At 35.9% G+C, this 19,296-nt stretch overlaps 1 protein-coding gene across 6 annotated transcripts in view; it reads left to right on the top strand.

Annotated features, from left to right (window-relative positions):
* ZDHHC14 (zinc finger DHHC-type palmitoyltransferase 14) overlaps positions 1-19,296 on the top strand; it is a 94,881-nt gene that overhangs the window by 64,736 nt on the left and 10,849 nt on the right. For 4 of the 6 annotated variants that reach the window (XM_066546932.1, XM_066546931.1, XM_066546930.1 and 1 more), the window contains exons 4-7: positions 9,081-9,218; positions 12,839-12,887; positions 16,337-16,439; positions 18,145-18,254. In XM_066546932.1, the coding sequence (XP_066403029.1) occupies positions 9,081-9,218; positions 12,839-12,887; positions 16,337-16,439; positions 18,145-18,254 (400 nt within the window). The remainder of the gene's footprint in view (positions 1-9,080; positions 9,219-12,838; positions 12,888-16,336; positions 16,440-18,144; positions 18,255-19,296) is intronic. The other 2 variants (XM_066546933.1, XM_066546934.1) reach the window with 2 other exon arrangements.

Here is a 19,296-nt window from a genome sequence, read left to right as displayed (position 1 = left end):
CTACAAGTACCTGCAACTATTTTCTATTAAAAATATGTGTCAAGAAAATTGGATGGCTTGCATGTCTGTGGAAATGTAACAATCTGAGAGTGAACACTTAATCAGAGTGTGTTATGCAGTTTGCCACCACTTCTAAGTTAGTATTGTCTATATGATGATGATTTTATTTAGTTTCTGAATAAATCTTTTAATAGCAATGAATATTCTTGTCCCACTATTTGTTGGTTCCTTACTGATTTAACGAAACCTATGTACAAGTAGTCCTACTGCACGTGCATTTGGATATTTAAGTAACTTATGCTATTTAAACAAATCATATGATATTTAAGCAGCTCACTACTAGTATGACCATGCATTCCTTTTTGCCACATGGTTTCCAAAGATTTTGCTGCAGTTACAAACCAGTTACAGAGACTCTGTGGTAAAGGAATGGAGTCTGTCCTCAAACCAGCACTGCTCAGAAAAAAGTGTGCTACTTTACCTAAAGGTGTCTTATGATACTTGATACTTGGCAAATGAATGCAGTGTGAAAGAGAGGTTCTTTCACTCTGAGTTTTCTATTAATGTTTTTTTTTATTCTGTAAGGAATCTATGGCAGAATTTTAAATATGTAAGTACATACAAAAACTTACTTTTTATTTCTAATTGTTTAGTAAGCATATCTGTTACTTGACCTTGTTTGATTTTTGTTTCATCAGTGTTTTTTATAAATGTCTATGTGATATTTGTAGATAAAAATAACAACAAATAGCTTAAAATAAAAAAAAAGAAGAAAAGAGCTAATTGGAGTTCTAGCCATGGTAATAATTCAGACTCCTTTAGCTCTACAGTATTTTCCTAATAGTGTCTAGAAAAATATCTAGTTTCATACAAATGTCGTTTGTTCCATTTATGTAATACCTTAAAAAATTTGATGCAATAAGTGTTCCCTGAAGCACATACCTTGGGTGTATTCCCGATTTGCTTTCTTTACTGCCTCTGTGAATGTCAGTTGTAAGTTAGCCCCTCAAGGGTTTTGTGTACCATTATGTTGCTCAAGAATTACAAATGAGTTAAACATAATATGCATCTGAAAACAAGAGATAAAGACTTCAGGATAAAAGTAACCAAACCAGACATAAATTCTGAGCTCAAGGTAGTTATTGCTGTGTCTTGACAAGAGGTTTTGATCGCACTGTGTAATGCTAGAAAGAAGGCAGTGGTTGGACTTGCTTCTGAAAGGACCTAATGGCAGCTCTTAAATTTATTTTTGGTAGTTGGAACACTGACTGTGTAATATCCTTTTGTTTTGTTGGGTTTTAATAAATAATTTTTCTTTTGTTTAATTTGATTTCTATGATGAAAGCTGAACAAGAAGCATGTGGCTATATCTAAACAATATGGGTAATTAATTTCCAAAGCACACATAACACAGACAATGTAAAACAGTGAGAATTACCAGTGTGATCTGGGGACAAGCTTTTCCCTGTAGTTACTCCAGATATCCCCATCTTCCTGGCTGAAGAACACCAATCACTTCAAAAGCAGACTGAGAGTGGCATTGTAACAGTTTGGCTTTTCTGACGCAGACTGTGTTTCTGAGAACAATTTTCTCAGGACTTTGTAATCCTTTATAATCAATGTGTATGCCAGGACTTTGGTCTGCTTGGTTTTAATTCTATTCTGTAGCACTCTTTCTTCATTATCTTATTATTTCCTTTCTTGCCATCACTTCCTTTTCATGGCCTTTGCTTATTTCCTTCCTTACATTTCCTGCAGTGAATAGAGTACAATTTTCACTTCATTTTGAACCTGTTAAACCTTAGCTCCGGTTGTCTTAAAATTACCCTTTTGCTGAGCAGCTAAAAGCACAAATTTGGCTGCTGTGACCATTCTTTTCTTTTTTGTTTCTTTTCTCTTACGTATTTTTCCCAGTTTTTACAGGTGAGAAATGGCTTGGACTCTTTTTGTTTGTGTGCCCCAACAAGGTAGAACAAGAAGCTGCCAAATGGAGTACACACGAGCACTCTCAGAAGTGATGTATTTTTTATGATTGTGCCATTTGTGAAATTAGATGTACTTTGGAAATTCAGGGAGGCTGGTATGTGTGTCAGGGTTTCTAAATCCTAAGCCAATGGACTGCAAAATATGTCAGTCTCTTTAAGAAAGAAAATCGTATTATAGGTTACTTAAGAGAGGTTGTGGCTTATGCATTGGTCTTTGTATGAAAAAATGCAGAGATGATCAGAACATCTGACTCTGTAAATGATGTTGTAAACCTCAAGATGTCAAAGTAAATATTAAAGAGAGAAATTATCAGTTAAAAAAATTAGAAACCTAAGAAAATAAACACATATTTACATTCAGTGCAGTAACAATTTGCAGAATGGTTAAAAACCCCAAATTCCAATAAAAGACAGCAGTGAAAGTGTGTAAAAAAATGTGCTTTCCTGTAGAAAAGAGAAAAACTAATCTGTAAACTTTGTGGATGCTGTTACTTGGTAAGGACACTATGCTTCCTCTAGGGACAAATTTGGGGTTTTAAAATCCCTTCCTCCACAGCTGGGTGTGTGTCAGGCCCTTGTGTGGGTCTGTCAGGGTGTGTGTATTCAAACGGGTACGTAAAGAGAGATTGTGAAGCACTGAGGTCCTTCCTTCACTGTGCACTCTTTGTACCGCCCAAAGAGCAGCCATTCTGAACTGCTGCTGCTGCCTTTGAAAATGTCACCATTAATGTGCATGCAGCCAAAGGAGTTTGTTAATTGGTAAATATTTATTATTGGTGAGTGCAGTGAAGTGATCTATGTAACAATACAGTTTAATTACTATGAGCTATCCTAGGGCAGTGGCTGGATGTTTTCCTGATAAATCAATTGCTATTTTTATTTTGAAAATTAAGCATGTTTATTTTCTTTTTGTGAATAGCAATGGTCTGCTTAAGTTGATTAGCATGCAAGAAGTTGTTATTGCAAGTTATTTTCTTAAAACACCACCCAAATAGCTTAGCTGTCTGGAACAGTTTAAACAGTCATGAAAGTGAAATACATGTTAATAGCCCTTGTGTTTGTTTTTCTGATTGACTTTTTGTTGTAGATACCCATGCATATTATTAACTTTTTTCATTAATAGAGGCTCATCTTTACTGGTGTCACGTTACTGTTTCAGTTTTTTCAGTTTACATCACCTTGTAGAGATGAGTCCAGAATGTAATTTGAAGTAAATTTTTGGTATTTCCCAACATGAGGGCCAGAAAATGCTTTCTTGCTGTTTGGTTTTCATGGGGTGTTTTGATTTGGAATCAGTGTATGAAAGTGCTGAAGCTTAGTGATTTAAAGGATCCATTGTGCATTGTCCATGGCAGATGTTCTAAAATAACATCAGTGTGTCTATAAATGTAATTTGCAATTGATCTTTTGTTATTCACTGTTTTTTTTGTTTGGATTTCTACCCAGATTTCATTCCACAAAAGTACCAGCAAAGGTATTGTCATGGGAATGACTGTCAGGCAGGTGAATGGTGTGTTAATTAAATTGATCCAAGTATTTGATTGCTGTTGCCAGTTAATGGCAAATCCTCTCAGTGGGGGTGGTTTTTTCAATATTATTTAAAAAATAATTTTCTTAGTAGTGGTGATTTCAGTCGGTGAAACTGAACATCGGAGCTAAGGATAGTTGTTATGAATATGCTATGATTATTGGATATAAATTTTTTTGTTATGTTAAATTATCAGATATTGAACTGACTGCAAATAAGGACTTAATGATTATATTTGCTTTTGTGCCTGTGTGCATCACTTTCAGCAGTTGGGATTGGACTGCTGTATCTTAGAAGAAAATAAATACTCTTTGTAATAAAACATATTTCTTATGTGGATTTCTAAAAACCTCATTTGTCTTCTTAAACATTTCAAAGAACAATCAAATTCTGAAAGCACTATTTGTTGTACAAAATGTGAAGTCAAGAAACCTGAATAGATGTGATCATATCATGACATCATAGTCCTTCAAAAAGCTTTAATTGTCACCATTATAAATACATGCAGATGTGTCAGTCTCTCTACATAATTACTCAGTGTGAGTCCTTGACAATGAACATTGTAGTTCTGTGTTGTACTACTGCTACTATCAAAGTAATTTTGAGTAATCCTCGCCCAGTTGGTTGAGCTGTAATGTGACTTCTTACTGAGGCAGGATTTGTATAGTGGGCTCTTGACTCTTTCCAATCATGAGATGTATGTTTGCATGTTTTAAATAAAGATGGTAACATTCAGGGATGCCTTAGGTTTGTGCCTTTGTCCTACAATCCTTTACTTGCACAGGGTGGAAAAATTACCAAGTGAATTCTAACTTTTGCTCACTGGAATCTCCTAGTAACATGACCTAGATATTTTTCCACCTGTCGACTTCTTGTCTTTGAGTCCTACCTTCACATTGAGCTTTAGAAAATGTGTGCCGGAGTGCAGTGATCCAGTTGAGCAAAGAAAAAAGGAAACAGTTAATAAATGCTGCAAACTGAAGGGACAAGCTGGCCTACAAATGTTCCATTTAAAAATGCTTTTGCGTTCCTTGTAAATTATTAGGCTTTCATTAAATGTTTTGAAAAGGGAAGGAAAGCATTTGGGTCATTTTGTGCACAGTTTCCTGGAGTGTAGTGAATGAAAAATGGAAGCAGAACATTTAAGTATTTAGGAGTCTACATGCTGTGCTGTGGAAAAGTAGAGATTTGACTCTTTGGTTCTGAGCAGCAAGGAGTGTGCTTTGGTGCGGCTTCTGAAGGAAACGCTGCATGTGTAAGGCCATTGCTCAGTAAAATGAGAAATGTTCTCAGTTTGGTTTTTATCTGAGATATCAAACAGTTAGTGTTTCTTATGGAAGTTTTAAATATAAATGTTTTAGGGAATGTAAAAAATGGGGAATGTATGAAGTAGAGTGTTTTTCAATTATGCGGTTAGCATAGATTATTAGGTGAGTGTTCATCAGACCACTTGGGTGAGTGTTGATGAGAACACTGAGTCCTGTTGACAGCTTGCTGCTTCCAAAGGGATTTGAATGTCCTCCTTTTTATTTCTTTTTTCCTTATTTCCATGATTCTCTTGTTTGTGCCTGTTCACAGACCATTTGGTAACACAGGCATTGGTAAGTCAGTTTTTCCCACTCATCAGTGAGCAAAATAATTCATTTTTTTTCTTTCCTGGTAGTCCAGGGAACTGAATTGATTCATCATCAGCTTAAAAAGAAGAAAGTGAGATGAAGTGGCAGGAAAGGCAGCATTTGACCATCTCTTTCACTGCTACTATGGTTTTGGATTGGCTCAGTTATCTTGTGAAGCTTCATCCTTTGGATTTAGTTATGGGGGTGATGGCTATCCTCAGAAGTTATTATTTAAATTCAAATATGATGATCACTTGGGAAAGAGTAATGAAATATTGCTTGTTACTGTTACTGACAGTAACAGTTACAGAAATTTCAGTTCCTGAAATCTCTTACCTCTTTAGTTTTCTGTGACTTGTACAGCAGCATTTATAGTCTCTGTTTACTCATGTCTTCTTTTCATTTATGCTTTACCTTATAAACTCTTCACACATTTTTTTCAGTCTTTTTTTATTTTCTTCAGGTTTTGATCTCAGACCCTGAAAAATTAATCAAAACTGGATTTCTCCTGCAGTTGTGATAAGTGCTAACCTGTAGTAAGGTTGGTGTCACAGCTAGGCTGAATTAACACTTAGCTGCTTCTGAAGGTGTTGTTTTATTCCTTCTCTGGCAGTGTGTTCTCAGTGCTTCACTTGGGCCCACTTTGGTGTTTGTCTGATGAGGTGATCTGAGGAGATTGGCAAAAGAAAGCCGTGGCTTTAGGCTCATCTGGCTCCGTCAACCTGCTCCCTGTAGGGTAAAATGAGCACCAGGCTTGACCCAAGAATGGAGAGCCATGAACACGCAGGCAAAAAACTTCACAGAGCTGCCGAAATTATAGAAACTGGGCCATCTGTTCTGTCACTAGTTCTTGATTAGGTAAATGCAAGATACAGCTGTAACATCAAGAAGGCAAATATCTTGCTGCTTTTGTTTGAACTGGGGTGTAGGAGGATGATATATCTCAATGTTTCTATCCACAGAGTGCTTCAGCTTTCTTCTTCCCTCATTATGAGTTCTAATATGCTTATACTAACAAGAGTTTATATTACCAATGTTTTAATTGTCTGTTTGCCTCAAATATTTTTACATTGACCTTGCCACAAATGTTTGTTTGAATACAGTAGTATGTTAACTAACCAGAACTGCATTCCTGAACTTTTAACAGTCTGTTCTTCACAATATATTGCAGTTCTATTTGCTCTGCATTTTAAGTTAATGAGGGCTGGAATTCCAGTTTTTCTCAGCATCAGTAGTTTTTCATTTCTCAATGAAGTTGTCTTAATTTTGCTGCCAACATTGTCCAAGTAGAGATGTCAGAGCTTCCTTTACAAAATCATTGGTTGTTCAGTTGTCAAGCATCTGGAATGCTGGAGGTGAACCTTAAGACACTGTGTTACTTCTTCATTAATACTTACTATTAGGTCATGTGTTCTTCTAAGGAAGAAGAAACAGCTCCAGATTTAATGGATTTTAAATTTCTTAACAGCATTAGAAGTTTCTGCTTAGCATTTGCCTCTTCATTTTGCCAGGGTTGGCAATTTTCTCCTGCATTAATAACTATGCAGAGCAGCTCACAAGCTGTAAGGCTGTTATGTTTAAATTGCATTTACATATTTGTACTCTGCTGAGTAGAATGTCTTGCCTTTTAATATACTGGTTTGTGGCACATGTCACATGGCTTTCTATCTTCTGACTGAGAAAGAAGAGACCAAATTTATATAAATAAGATTCATGTAAACCTTCTAATATGCCTCTTTTTTCATTAGAGTTGATTCCAGTTTAATACTGTAGTAGTGGTTTTTGCATCCATCCTTTTTGTTCCATTCCTCCTTTGTAAATATCTTAGGTAGTTACTTCACAATAATTAGTAAGGTATTTATTGAGATAGCAGAGCTTTTCAGTTCACCAGGAAAGTTTGAACATGGAAATTCAAGAGGATTGACAAATAGGTTAAAAACACTGAGTCAGTCCTCAGTAAGGAGTGTGTGTATGTATAGGATCATGAGTTTATAGATGGAGGGCTTGTGTGTATGTGCATGGCTTTTGTCTGCATTTATCTGAATCCATCAAATAGATGTCTGCATCATATCTCAATGTTATTTCATGGCTAGAAACAGCTTTGTCTGTTTTTATTTATCATTCATTTCCCTACTGTGTCAGCATAGAGGAGACTGAATCTAAGTACACAGAATTCATCTTCCGAGACACGTAATGTATTTTTTTAGCAGTAAGTTACAAAAATACCCTAGGATTCTGCTTTTTAAAATGTCTCTGTAGCTGTGTTTCTTTGTGGTGTTGTTTGCTTGTGAGTTGTACGTATGAATGAATTTAAATGAAGTAGAGTGTTTATCAGAATATGAGGGCTTGTTCAGGAGCACAGATTTAAAGACAAGCACTTTTAAAATGCAATATCAATTCATTTTGGGAATACAACTGTAGTGCACTGAGAAAAGGTAGTATCACCTACCCAGAGTGTTTAGTACTTGATATTCTTAGCAGTATTCCCTCAATCACAGTATTATGAAGTCTCATCCTAAGAAAGTTCAGTGACTTCACCTTGAATAGCCCTGTTGGAATTTGAAACGGATTTATGGCAGAAACATGTGGTCCAAACAGCTGTCACGCAAAACCATTTTTAAAAAAGCCCCTGAAAGTCTGGTAGACTCAGAAATCTGTTGTGCATGTTGTTTTGACTTTTTTAAAATGAAGATAATACTAAATACATCCTTCAAGAAAAACCTCTAATATAGGCCTTTAACATAAATCCACAACTAAAATAAGCTGGTGTACTTGGTCAGATGGGCCTTTCTAACACAGGCTTAAAGGACTTTGCATTTATAGCTTGCCTTTCCTGTGGAATTACAAATAGTTTGATAGTACATCAGTGGAGGCATATAAATCACAGAAAACAAACCAGGATTTGGACAAGGATCAGAGAGTGAAAGAAAGAGTCAGCATAAATGCATCTGTCTTATGGTTTTGGATTTGATTAGAAAAGCCTTAAAATTCTGTCAGTGTAATCTCTCCAAAGTAAAGTTAGGAAATGCAAGTTTGTTTCCTGGCAATAGTTGTTTCATTACCCAACATACTGGACGTGGAGGGTGGCTCCAGGCTGCCTGGGGAAAAGCAGAGGAAGCCATTCCCTCTGCTGCTTCCCAGCACTGAAGCATTTCCCCCATGTTGGGGACACTTGTTTCTGATACACCCTGGCCTTTTCCTATCTCATGAATGAGTTCTCTCAGGGAGGTAAAGTTAAAAGTTTTCACTTAGTAAAAAGGAGACAGAGTCTATAGTGCAAAGGGCAACAGAGCATGCAGATTACCAGCTTTTATATGATGTATTTAAATTTTATCATTTGAAAAATGTTTGATGTGAATGATTCTCTATTTTTAATGATCTTGTATGACAGCATCAACTTCAAGTGGAAAAATAGGTGGTCTAGAATGAAGAATGTCTTGAACGAAGCAATAAAAGGAAGTGGGAAGGTGTAAATATTTCATGCTCCAAATGGATGGATGATACGATAGTAGGCATAAGTCAGAGGTGTGATCGTGACAGATGTAAAGGAAAGAACATCAGAAATTCCAATTTTGAGTAGAAGATTAACTGAAGGAAAAAACCCACCTTGTTTTGAAAAAAATCAAATACAACTGAGTTGCTCCATGTGACAGTGGATAAATACATGCCTGCTGGTCTGACTGCACAATTTGTCACAATAAGGCTGTTAGTTTAACAGGAACTCACCTCAGCCATGCTTTAATTTCTTTAAAAACTGTAAGGTTTCATTCAAGTACTCCTTTTTTTTCTTTTCTATTTTTTGTTCCTTTCTAAATAAGAACTTCTCTGTGGCTACTTTGCAAATGCCAGATTAATCATGAGTTTTAATATAGTATTCAGAGAGCATTTTTTTGAATAAACAGCATTTTATTAATTGTTTTCCATTTTTTTTTCTTCTGCCTCTCATTTCAGAACGGTTTGATCACCACTGTCCCTGGGTAGGCAACTGTGTGGGGAAAAGAAACTACAGATTTTTTTATATGTTTATTTTATCTCTGTCCTTTCTGACAGTCTTTATATTTGCATTCGTTATCACCCACGTCATCCTTCGTAAGTATGCTGGTGAAATCAGATTACGTATGTAGCCATTTGCTTGAGTTTTTTAAGTTAATATTTTGATCATTCAGGGTTTATTTATTTATTTATTTGTTTGTTTATTTGCCTTTTCTCTGAAGCTTCACAATCCCCAGTGAGTCCCATTCTGGTCTATAGTAGGCCCTGCTCATAGTAGTCATTGGCCTGGCAATGGCTTTACCTTAATGCAGTCTTAATTTATTTTTTTTTTCCTCCTTTTATGGATGATGAATTGGAAAAGCATCACATATACTGTATGTTTAAGTATACAGGTAGTATCATTTACCTAAAGAGCGTCCATATGCTTTTTTACTGTAAGCATGGGTCACTTGCCATCCAGACAAAGAGTTAAATTACTAGAAAATAGATTGGAGCTATATTTTTTTGTAGTTTGCTGTTTAGTTTATACCATTCTCAACCCTATTTTTAACATTTTTTTCATTTGCATAGACATTCTGAAATAACCAATTCATAATAGAGTGAATTAGAAATATTAATGAGTTTGGGACTGATTTTTATTCGTATTCTGGGTTGTGTTTGAGGTCAAAATTCTTTTGGGTACTGTCCTTTGTTTCCATACCCCTAACTAATTTTGCTAGCTCCTATACAGTGATGGTGACATTTATGGTGACAGGTTGCATGATTTGTCTTTAAACACCTTTTGTATGTTGGGTTTTTAACCCATTATCGCTAGAAGAGTGTTCTGGATTTTTCACTTATTATATAGGATATTGCCCTAAAGGGTGTTTCTTTAACCATTTTGGAACTGTAATCTGTTTATTCCTTTGTATTCTGTATTGCAACAGAAACCTGATAGAAATAATAATTTCAATATATAACACATTTATAAAGCTATCTCTATAATGATAATATACAGAGAATGTTTTACTGGAAAAAATATGTCAGATTGTGCTCAGTTTCCAAAATTGTTTACAGCATGCAGGGAAAAGTTGTGTTTTAAAGAGCAGAATTCCTGCTCTTACTCATTCTTTGCAAAACTATGATGCAAGCACTGAGAGGCCCTTCTATAGCTCAGAAATCTAGTTCATAGGCTAGAACTGGGATATGTGATTTTGAGGGAGTCTGAACAACTTGTTTACACTACCAGGTACAGCATTTCTAATACCTGTTGGAAAAAGCAGAGATAAGATGTATATATTGTTTAAAAAAGGCAAATTAGTGGAAAAAGAACACTTGCCATTAATACTTAAGTGCTTGTTATTTATCTGGGCATACATGAGTATATGCATGCACACCTTTTACATTTAAGGAGAAAGACACATGGGTTTTTATGCAATCTTTGCTAGTGTTCAGTAGTTGAAAACATTTCTAGTCTGACAATGTAAAGCTATTTTTGACACTTACCTACCTTCATTTCAAAAGGACTTCAGTGCTTTTTCTTTAGTTTTCAATATATGAGTTATCAATATAATGTCAGTATTTCCTGTTATGCACGTTAGGTAGGTTTACCTAGTGGGTTTTAAATTTACAGTGTCCAAACCTAACTCTTGAGTATGATTTAGGCAAAGAGCAGAGTAATTTATTGTGCCTCTGTGTGATTGAGAAGCACTTGAGCATTGTGTAGGCGTTACAGATTATGTATAGTAAATGTTAAATGCTGAATTGCCTGTCAGCTGGAAAATATTCTTGCCATGGAGGTTCATCTACCTAGAATGAGACAAGAAGAAACATCCTTAAGCTCCAAAGATTGGTCAGTCCTCAAAGGCAATGGGAGCAGGTATACATGTGATTAGTTCCTTGATGTTTAATTGATATACTGGAGCTTCGAGCCCAGTATTCAAATTTGTCTGCTATAGTCTTGACAGTGCCCAAAAAAGAGTTCTTTACAAATAAGGTTTTCTTAACACTCCACTCTTTGTGCCTACCATACCTCTAGAAGTCCTGCTGTCTACCTTTCTAATAGTTACCACTTAGCAATTTGTGTTCTGGTTTGTAGCTCTTCAGTTCTTTAGCTGATGCTAATCATTAAGCTGGGTTCTCAGTTCCTGAATCTTTGCTCTCGGCATAGACTGCTTTTTGTTAGCATGGCTGAAGGAAGTCTTGGTTTTTAGACCTCAGACTATGACCTTCCTACAATATTTCAAAGTCATACGTAAGTCCTGCCAAAATTATTTTAATGCCTCTTGATTTAGACAAATTTTTAAAGTTTTTACATTTTTTATAATGCATCTTGCAAGCTGGCATTTTACAGATTTTGGTGGGCCTAAGTGGTGATGAGATACAAGATAGATATTTTTGTTTTCTGTGGCCTTCTGAGGCATACATTGGAAATTTGTTCTTTCTAGGTTTAAGAATATGTGCACGTAACATTACTGAAGATAATAAAACTAATTTGTAAATCAGTTATTAAAGATACTGCCTTGCAAGATTTTCTTCCTTCTCTCCAAGTTGAACACATTTCCAGTAGTGGTATCTGTATTTCCAGTTACTCATCTCTCTTGGAGACATCAGTATTTCACTTCTTTGTTGCAGTGAGCAGCCTTCCTTCCCCTTCTCATGTTTTGGGCACTGCTTGGAAAAGTGTGACTAGCAGCAGGGTATGGAAATCACATCTATCTGCTGCCATTGCCATTAAGGATGCTAAAAATAGTAAGGAGGCAGAGAAAGTTCCATTGGTCTTGTACCTTGAGACTAAAAACCAATTATAAGAGTCTGAAAAGGCTCAGAAATACAAGGTAAGTAACTTCGCACTTGTAACAGTAAACAGCAAAACTGACCAGATAGGTCTAGAGAATTATTCATATATTTCTTTATTCTTGTCAAGACAAGATTCTGCTCTCCATACAGATCTTCAGATTAATTTAGCTAAGTGGAAAATTTTTGCTCTGGGGAAAACTTTCAGCCTGATGCATTTAAATCATTTATGTTATACAGTAAAGTTCAAACTGTGTGCCGGTAGCTATGCCACATTAAGTCAGTTTCTACAACAAATTCACTTGTTGCAATTGTGAAATCACTCTAATTGATTAATATCTCATGGTTGTGGAACCCAAGTGCTTTTTTACTTTGCATGCTTCTACATTTCTAGTTGATGGGCTCGTGCTTCTTTTGAGCTGTTTTCAGCTACTAGATTGTCTTTTATTTGCCCAGAGGCAATAGTAACCTATTAGAAAAATCTTCTGTGTAGGTGCAGTAGGAGCAGAATTATAAATAAGAGAGTTTTGCTTCCAAAACAAAGGATGGAAAGTTGAGAATCTGAGTTTATAGAATAAATTTTCTGAGACCAAAAGTTACTTTGAAAAACGGTATTTCAAAACAAAACAGGAGGTTATAATTCTTGTTTCCATATTAGGTCTGAAAAGAACAAGGGTAATCAGAATTCTTGTTCATGGGAAAGTATGTGTACATCAATTTGGTATGACTGAGAAAATACCCTGCCGATGCTAAACCTGAAAAGTTGCTCAAGGGCTTTTTTGATGTTTTTGCTGCTGAGCAACATATTCTCAGATTCATATTAGTAAGTCTATTCTATGATTATTTGGTTATCTTAAAATGTTAATTAATTTAACTATAGTAAAAACAGCCCATAGTCCAGTTTCTTACTTGGCTGGTAATTTTGGGTTCTATTTCTACAGGTTCTCAACAAACAGGGTTCCTCAATGCTCTGAAGGACAGTCCTGCAAGATATCCTTTCACTGAAACATGTTGTAGATTTTGTTGCAAAATAACATCTGAGATGGTTTTGCTTGTTTTCTTGCCATTGTTGAATGTGTGCTTTTAGACTTTATCAGTTAATGATTTCATCACTTCCTACACAATAGGATTTCTTACCACATGTTGGAGGTAGGAAAGAGACTATAGCCTGGGGTGGTTTTTATTCTTCATGTTTTGCAGAGCAGTGCTCTTGACAAAGATCTGTAGTTTCCATGTTCATTAAATATGCTTCATATTTTGTGGTGGAATTCATAAATACATTTTGCACTATACACATGCTGTGGTTTCACTAAAAATATTCAAGAATTGTTCTGCTTTTACAACTGAAGTTCTCCAAAATAGCTGATTATTTTCAGGATAGAAAATGTAGATTTTGGAACGGAAACAACATGCGTTCCTTGAAGAACTCAATTTCTGAAACTGTTCTTCATGTTTTTAGAGAAGTCATTTTCAAATAGCAACTTGCATTAAGTTACATAGCAGTGTGTAAATTGCATACACAGGGACTACAATTGTTGTTCAGGCTGGTAAAGACAAGGCTCTGGGGAGATTTCATTGTGCTCTGTCAGTATATAAAGAAGTCTCATAAGAAAAACAGACTTCTTAGCAGAGCCTGTAGTGACAGAACAAGGCTTTAAGCTGAAAGAGAGCAGGTGTAGATGGCCATAACCAAGTTTCTGCAATGGGATTGGTGAGATATGTGAACAGGTTACCCAGAGGTTTGGCTGATGCCTCATCTCTGGAAATGTTCAGGCTGGGTGGGGCTCTGAGCAACCTGGTCTAGTGGAAGATGTCCCTACCCATGACAGAGGGATTGGAACCTATATTACCTTTAAGGTCCCTTCCAACGCAAGCTGTTCTGTGGTTCTATTCTGTAAATGCTCCATGCACTATTTATCACTTCAGGGGAGCCTTCTGTATATTTTCTACTCAGTGAGATTGGAGCCAGAAAGCAGCTAACATAATGAAAAAATGGGAAACTGATGAAACCACTGGTTAGTTTCTCTACAGACAGTAAGCTTCCCATTGCTTATGTATATGTTTTGAATGATTGCTGTCTGATTGAACAGGAAAGACACTATAAAGACACTCTCACAAAGACACTATAAAAAGTATTCTTTCCCATTTGTCCATTGTGCCTCACACAGTTTGCTTTTCCACACAAAGGTAGGAAGAAAAAAACTGTCGTTCACAGTTGTGCACCTCTTTCCAGGTAATTTTCCCAAGTGCCAAATTCTGCAGATACATTTTTTTGTGTGCTTGTCCTCATCAGGTAGAATCACTGAGCTGTAAACTCCCTTTTTAAGCAAAGCCATGTTCAGATTTTTTTGCGCAAATAATTTTAAAAAGCACAAACAAACGATCCTAAATAGAACAACAGTAGCTTCCAATTAAAACAATTACAATCAATTTTTACAAAAGATAATTCTTTCAAACTGTTTTCAAACTGAGAATACCTTTCAGTTTTCTTTAAATCAAAAGAGAATGGCCTATGCTTTGGAGAATTTTTGTACAGGAACAATAGCCTGGAATTCATAATTTTTGTTCAGAGATGTGCTGCTTTAAAAGGCTTAGTAGCACATCTTGCAGAAATGCCTGGCTTGATAGTGATATGTTGGACAATTTAAAAGCTTGGTTACAGTTAACAGCAGTAAAAAATTAAATTGTCCAAATAGTATTGGGAATGCTACTTTGGAGCCAGTCGATTCAGGCACAGAGAACGTGGCCATTTAAATCTTGCTAACAACCCTGTGTAAGAATACTAAGGGAAAATTATACTGTATGATGCTAGTAAGATACTATACCATAATATACTACAAGGCTGTACTTTGTTGAGAATGCATTGCTTTTTTGTGTTTGTTTTACAGTTAATGGACTTAGGTTGAATTTGTGGATTCTGCTTAATTTGATGTACACTACCCCTGCTGTTCTCGAGTTGTTTTTGGATCATTGTGTGGGGAACTGAAAAGTGGTCCTTTCTATGGGGAACTGAAAGAGGTCTTGAACTGAAAGGAATTCCTTTTTTTCCCCCAGCACAAATTATGACATGGAGGGAAGAACACTGTTTTCAGTACCCTTTTGAGTGTAATTGTGATGAGGAACATCCTGTTGGTGATATGTCCAGGTTGCAGGGAGCTGTTTTCCCTCTAAGGTTCTTTTTTTCTGACTTGGTGAATCTTTCTCCTGGTGTGTAGATTCTACCTAACAGTGCTCATCTGCAGCCTTCTTTACTATTTCTACTCTTTCAAAGCCCAGTCTGTATTGTGCATGATGTTTTGGGCTGTTTCCTTCTTTTACGCATTTTGGAATCCTCTGCCAAGAGTCTGTTTCCTTACCCATGATCCCTTGTACTCCTTGCTTTAGCTGTGGCTTTTGCAGAGAGTCAGAGTTCCTGACTTGTGTTGATTTGCCATCACACAGCCTGAGGAGGAAATGAGAGGCAGAGCAGTGAACCTGCTGCTCAGCACTGCACTTTGGTCATCCTGCTGCTTTTGAAGCAGATCTGCTCAGAATGCAAATGGCTCTTTTCTGCCTTTAAACCACTCTGATTGAAGTAGGTTCTAGGGAAGATTATACAAACTCTTGAGCTATCTCCCAGTTCATTAGGGGTGAGCAGCTGTGCAGTACAAAACTCTTCACTTTTAACTAATGTTAGGATTTTTTTATTGCAAGTATTTATGTCCATCCATGCCATTTCCAAGCCATGTCTCTGTGTAATGGTCAGGAGCTGTCATATTTTTCTTCTATTGGTAGGTTCAGTAATAAGGATGTATTTTCTGTGTTCTAAGGCTATATCCTTATTCTGGAAAATTTTGAGTTGACGTTGTCTTGGAAACTGACTTCACTAAAGGTTGATATGGTTAATATACAGATTATTTTTATCCTATTCTTCTCTCATCATTTTGTTCCTAGTGATGAATTATATGTATTTTTCTAGGAACCAAAGCCTTTTCTTCTGTTGAATCATGTTCCCTTTAAAAAAATCCCAAAAATATTGAAGCATTATAGAAAACAGCATTCTCAAAGTAGATTTATTCTGAGTTCATGGCTGTTTTGTGTAAGTAAATAAATAAAAGCTGTAGAAGAAAGCCTTCTACAGAAAGTTTGGGAAGTTCCTCTTTATGCTTGATTCTATAAAGTTTAGAAGCAACTTTATTGTCTTACTTATGAGACAAAGACTCTGGACATTGCAGCTCACAGCAGCAGTCTGCTGGTGGGACACGCACTGCTCACCGTGTTTGGCAGGGGTGGTGCTGTGTCTCGGCTAGGCAGATGCCCAGAGTTTCTTTTTTGCTGACCTCTTTGAAGTACGCCAGAGATCTCAAAGGACTTGTGGGCTACCCTGTATTTTGTGATTTTTAACTACTTGTTATTGGATTTTTTTCCCATTTGTGTATATTTCCTTGACTTCTAATTACTGTGCTGGAAGCTGTGGTATGTTTTTTCTCAGTATGGTCCATTGTTGGCCTCTCAGGTTTTCATACGTATTTGATCAGCTCCAATCAAACAACAAATGAAGATGTAAGTTTGTAGTATATTTCTACATAAGTATTTCTAAATAGTAATGAGGAGGTTTTTCTCAAGTCAGACATGTCTGCATCATTTTGTGAATACCTCAGTAGGAAAGAGAAAGAATTAATATAGTCCTGCTTGATTCAAAAGATTGGATAAAATCTTTTTGACTATGTTTGTTGTGGTTTGAAGATGTGGTCATTATGTACATACTACGTCCATTATGGCTTATGCATGTAGGATCTCTATCTTGAAATAGGAAAATCCAGGAGGGAGGAGACAAGCAAGTATATTTTATACAGTAGGAGATTAGTAAGTACTTTTCAGTATCTCCTTTTCACTGGGAGTGGTAAATAGTCTTTAACATAAAAATTGCTTACTGTGAAACTTGAAAAATGTGTTGAATTCTCTAAAAAAAAAATCTCATCCTTTATTTTATCTTACCTCTGAAACTTTTTTTGCCATTCTGAAGTACAAAACCTCTGGCAAGGAGTATATAATCAATTTAAAGATCAACTTTCTCATTTCTACAGCTGTCTATTATGCATATAGGACTCCTTTGTTTTGCTGTTGAATTCTGTTTAACTGTGTTTGGAGTCTTCATGTGTCCTTCCCTAACTAAAAGGAAAAATGTTTAATGAATGAAAGGAGTACATAAAATTAGCTATGGAGCTACTGGAAATTTAATCAGTGATCTAACAAAGCACTGCATGGTTTAAGTTATTTTATTGTAATTTCCTATTGTACCTTTTTCGTAGGTATCTGGTAGATATAAAAGTAGCATCTTTAGTATTGTCAAATATGTTTTGTTATTAAGGTCACAGTTAAAAGTATAAATTTTACAGTAAATATCAACCAACCAGAAAAACACTTCCCAGGCAGAGTCAAAATGAACTGTGCCTCAGCATCAAGTATCAGAACAAGTAGCCTGACTTGGAAGAAATCTACCTTGTTAATAAGACAGATGAGATACCCAGTTATTCCTCAGTCATTAGGTTTACTCAAGGTTGTCTCTCTAGATGGACTTAGTGTGCTTCCACCCTCTTCCCTCAAATAAATGTCTCTTCTGGATTGTTGAAAGATAGATAGCAGGGAGCTGCAGCATTGGAACATGTCTGAATATCAAGTAAACTGTTCAGTAATTTAATTTAAAACATAAATTCCCAATTGAATACAGCAAGACATTTTACTCAGGCTCTCAAGTATCTCACAAACAGAAAAGAAAACTAGCTAAGGGAAAATGTAATAGGCAATAAAAGGTAGCAATGGCTGCATTTGCTTTACTATATTTTAGAATCTTTTGTGAACCTTAGGGATAATAATGTTGTGTGATATTGCACAGCTTGCAAACTTACCCAATAGTATGGAAAAGAAGTGCTCAATTGCTGGCTTTAATCATATTTTGCAATTGAGCCTCTTCTGTAAAACGTGCTATAATATTTGTAAAATTGAACTTGGATCATTGTTTAGGTGCTGAAATTCCTGTTTTGAGTATATTGATCTCTTGAGATTGTGGGTTGTCTACATCTATGGAGCTAAAGCATGTGCTCAGAAGGTCCAGCCTTCATAACAACCCAGAACTCTTAAATTGTTTGCAAAGTGTCATTATGGATTTTCTGTGGTCTCTTCTGCAAGTAGCATGTGCAACCTTAATTTCTCACAGCCATTTTCTGTATTGTATTACATGTGATGCATATTGTTCATATCTCTTCAGATTAAAGGATCATGGTCAAATAAAAGAGGTAAAGAAAACTATAATCCCTACAGTTATGGCAACATCTTTACTAATTGCTGTGCTGCTCTCTGTGGGCCCCTCTCTCCAAGGTAAGACTATCAAAAGTGTTGTTAGCATAAATGAATCCATGTAATTATTAATGAAAAAAATATTCTTTTTGATTATTTGATTTTATTCAGCAAAATGAAAGTTTTGGATTAGTGTCTGTTAGAAGCTTTAAGTTTTTCTTCAGCGGTAAAGAGATAAGTTGGTAAATTGTTTTTAAACTAAGTTAGTGATCAAATCTTGTAAAATTACATCTGAAATGGAAATAAGCTTATTTGTTATTTGAACTTTCACCACTGCAGTTAATAACTTAGAGCAATAAAAAATTTCTAGTAGTTAGCTGTTGCATGAAGGTCAACCTGGAAGTTTATGAAACTTTTTCATTCCTAAAAAATGTGACATGAGTTGGGGAGATTTGAGGAACCTTAAATCTACAACTAGCTTGATAATTGTTGATTTTTGTCTCTTAACTCTGAAGTATTGTTTTTAAATGGACAGTGGTTTTTTATTTAATACTGTTAACATATATATGTTAAACTGATTTTGGTGGTCTTACACCAAAGCGATTCCAAAGAACATGTAATGGGTAATGTTTTGCTCAATACATTTTCACCTCTGGAAGTCTGAAATATTTATATATTTGAGGTTGGAGATGTTTTTTCATCTTGAAGAAAATGTAGTACAGAGCTGACACTAGAGGAATAAAACTGGCAGCCAGAAAAACTTAATTCTTTTCTTATTCCAATGCTCAGTGATTAGGCAGTTCATGTACTACATACACAGTAGCTTAAAGATAATTCTGTGGCCTGCTCCTTGCTTAGTATGTTTTGCTTTGCCTGGAATTGTGAAGTTATTAATCTGAACAAGAAGAAAGAAATTAAATGACTTTATGGTCAAGACTCTCAGGTGTTTAATTGGAGTGAGATTTCTGGCTTTGCTGTCAGGAATGTCAGAGGCAGTTCTTCTATGAGCAGTCAGAGTTTAACAGGGGAGACTGACATCTTTTCCTAAAGAGGGAACAACAGAATAGAGATTTCCACATACAGGCTTACCCCTGGTGAGAGTGAATAGCTTTGTCTCTGCTTC

The sequence above is a fragment of the Molothrus aeneus genome, chromosome 3, assembly GCF_037042795.1.
Source record: "Molothrus aeneus isolate 106 chromosome 3, BPBGC_Maene_1.0, whole genome shotgun sequence".
Classification (NCBI taxonomy): Eukaryota; Metazoa; Chordata; class Aves; order Passeriformes; family Icteridae; genus Molothrus; species Molothrus aeneus.
Note: the sequence above shows the minus strand (reverse complement) of the source record. Positions and strands in the feature narration are given on the sequence as shown.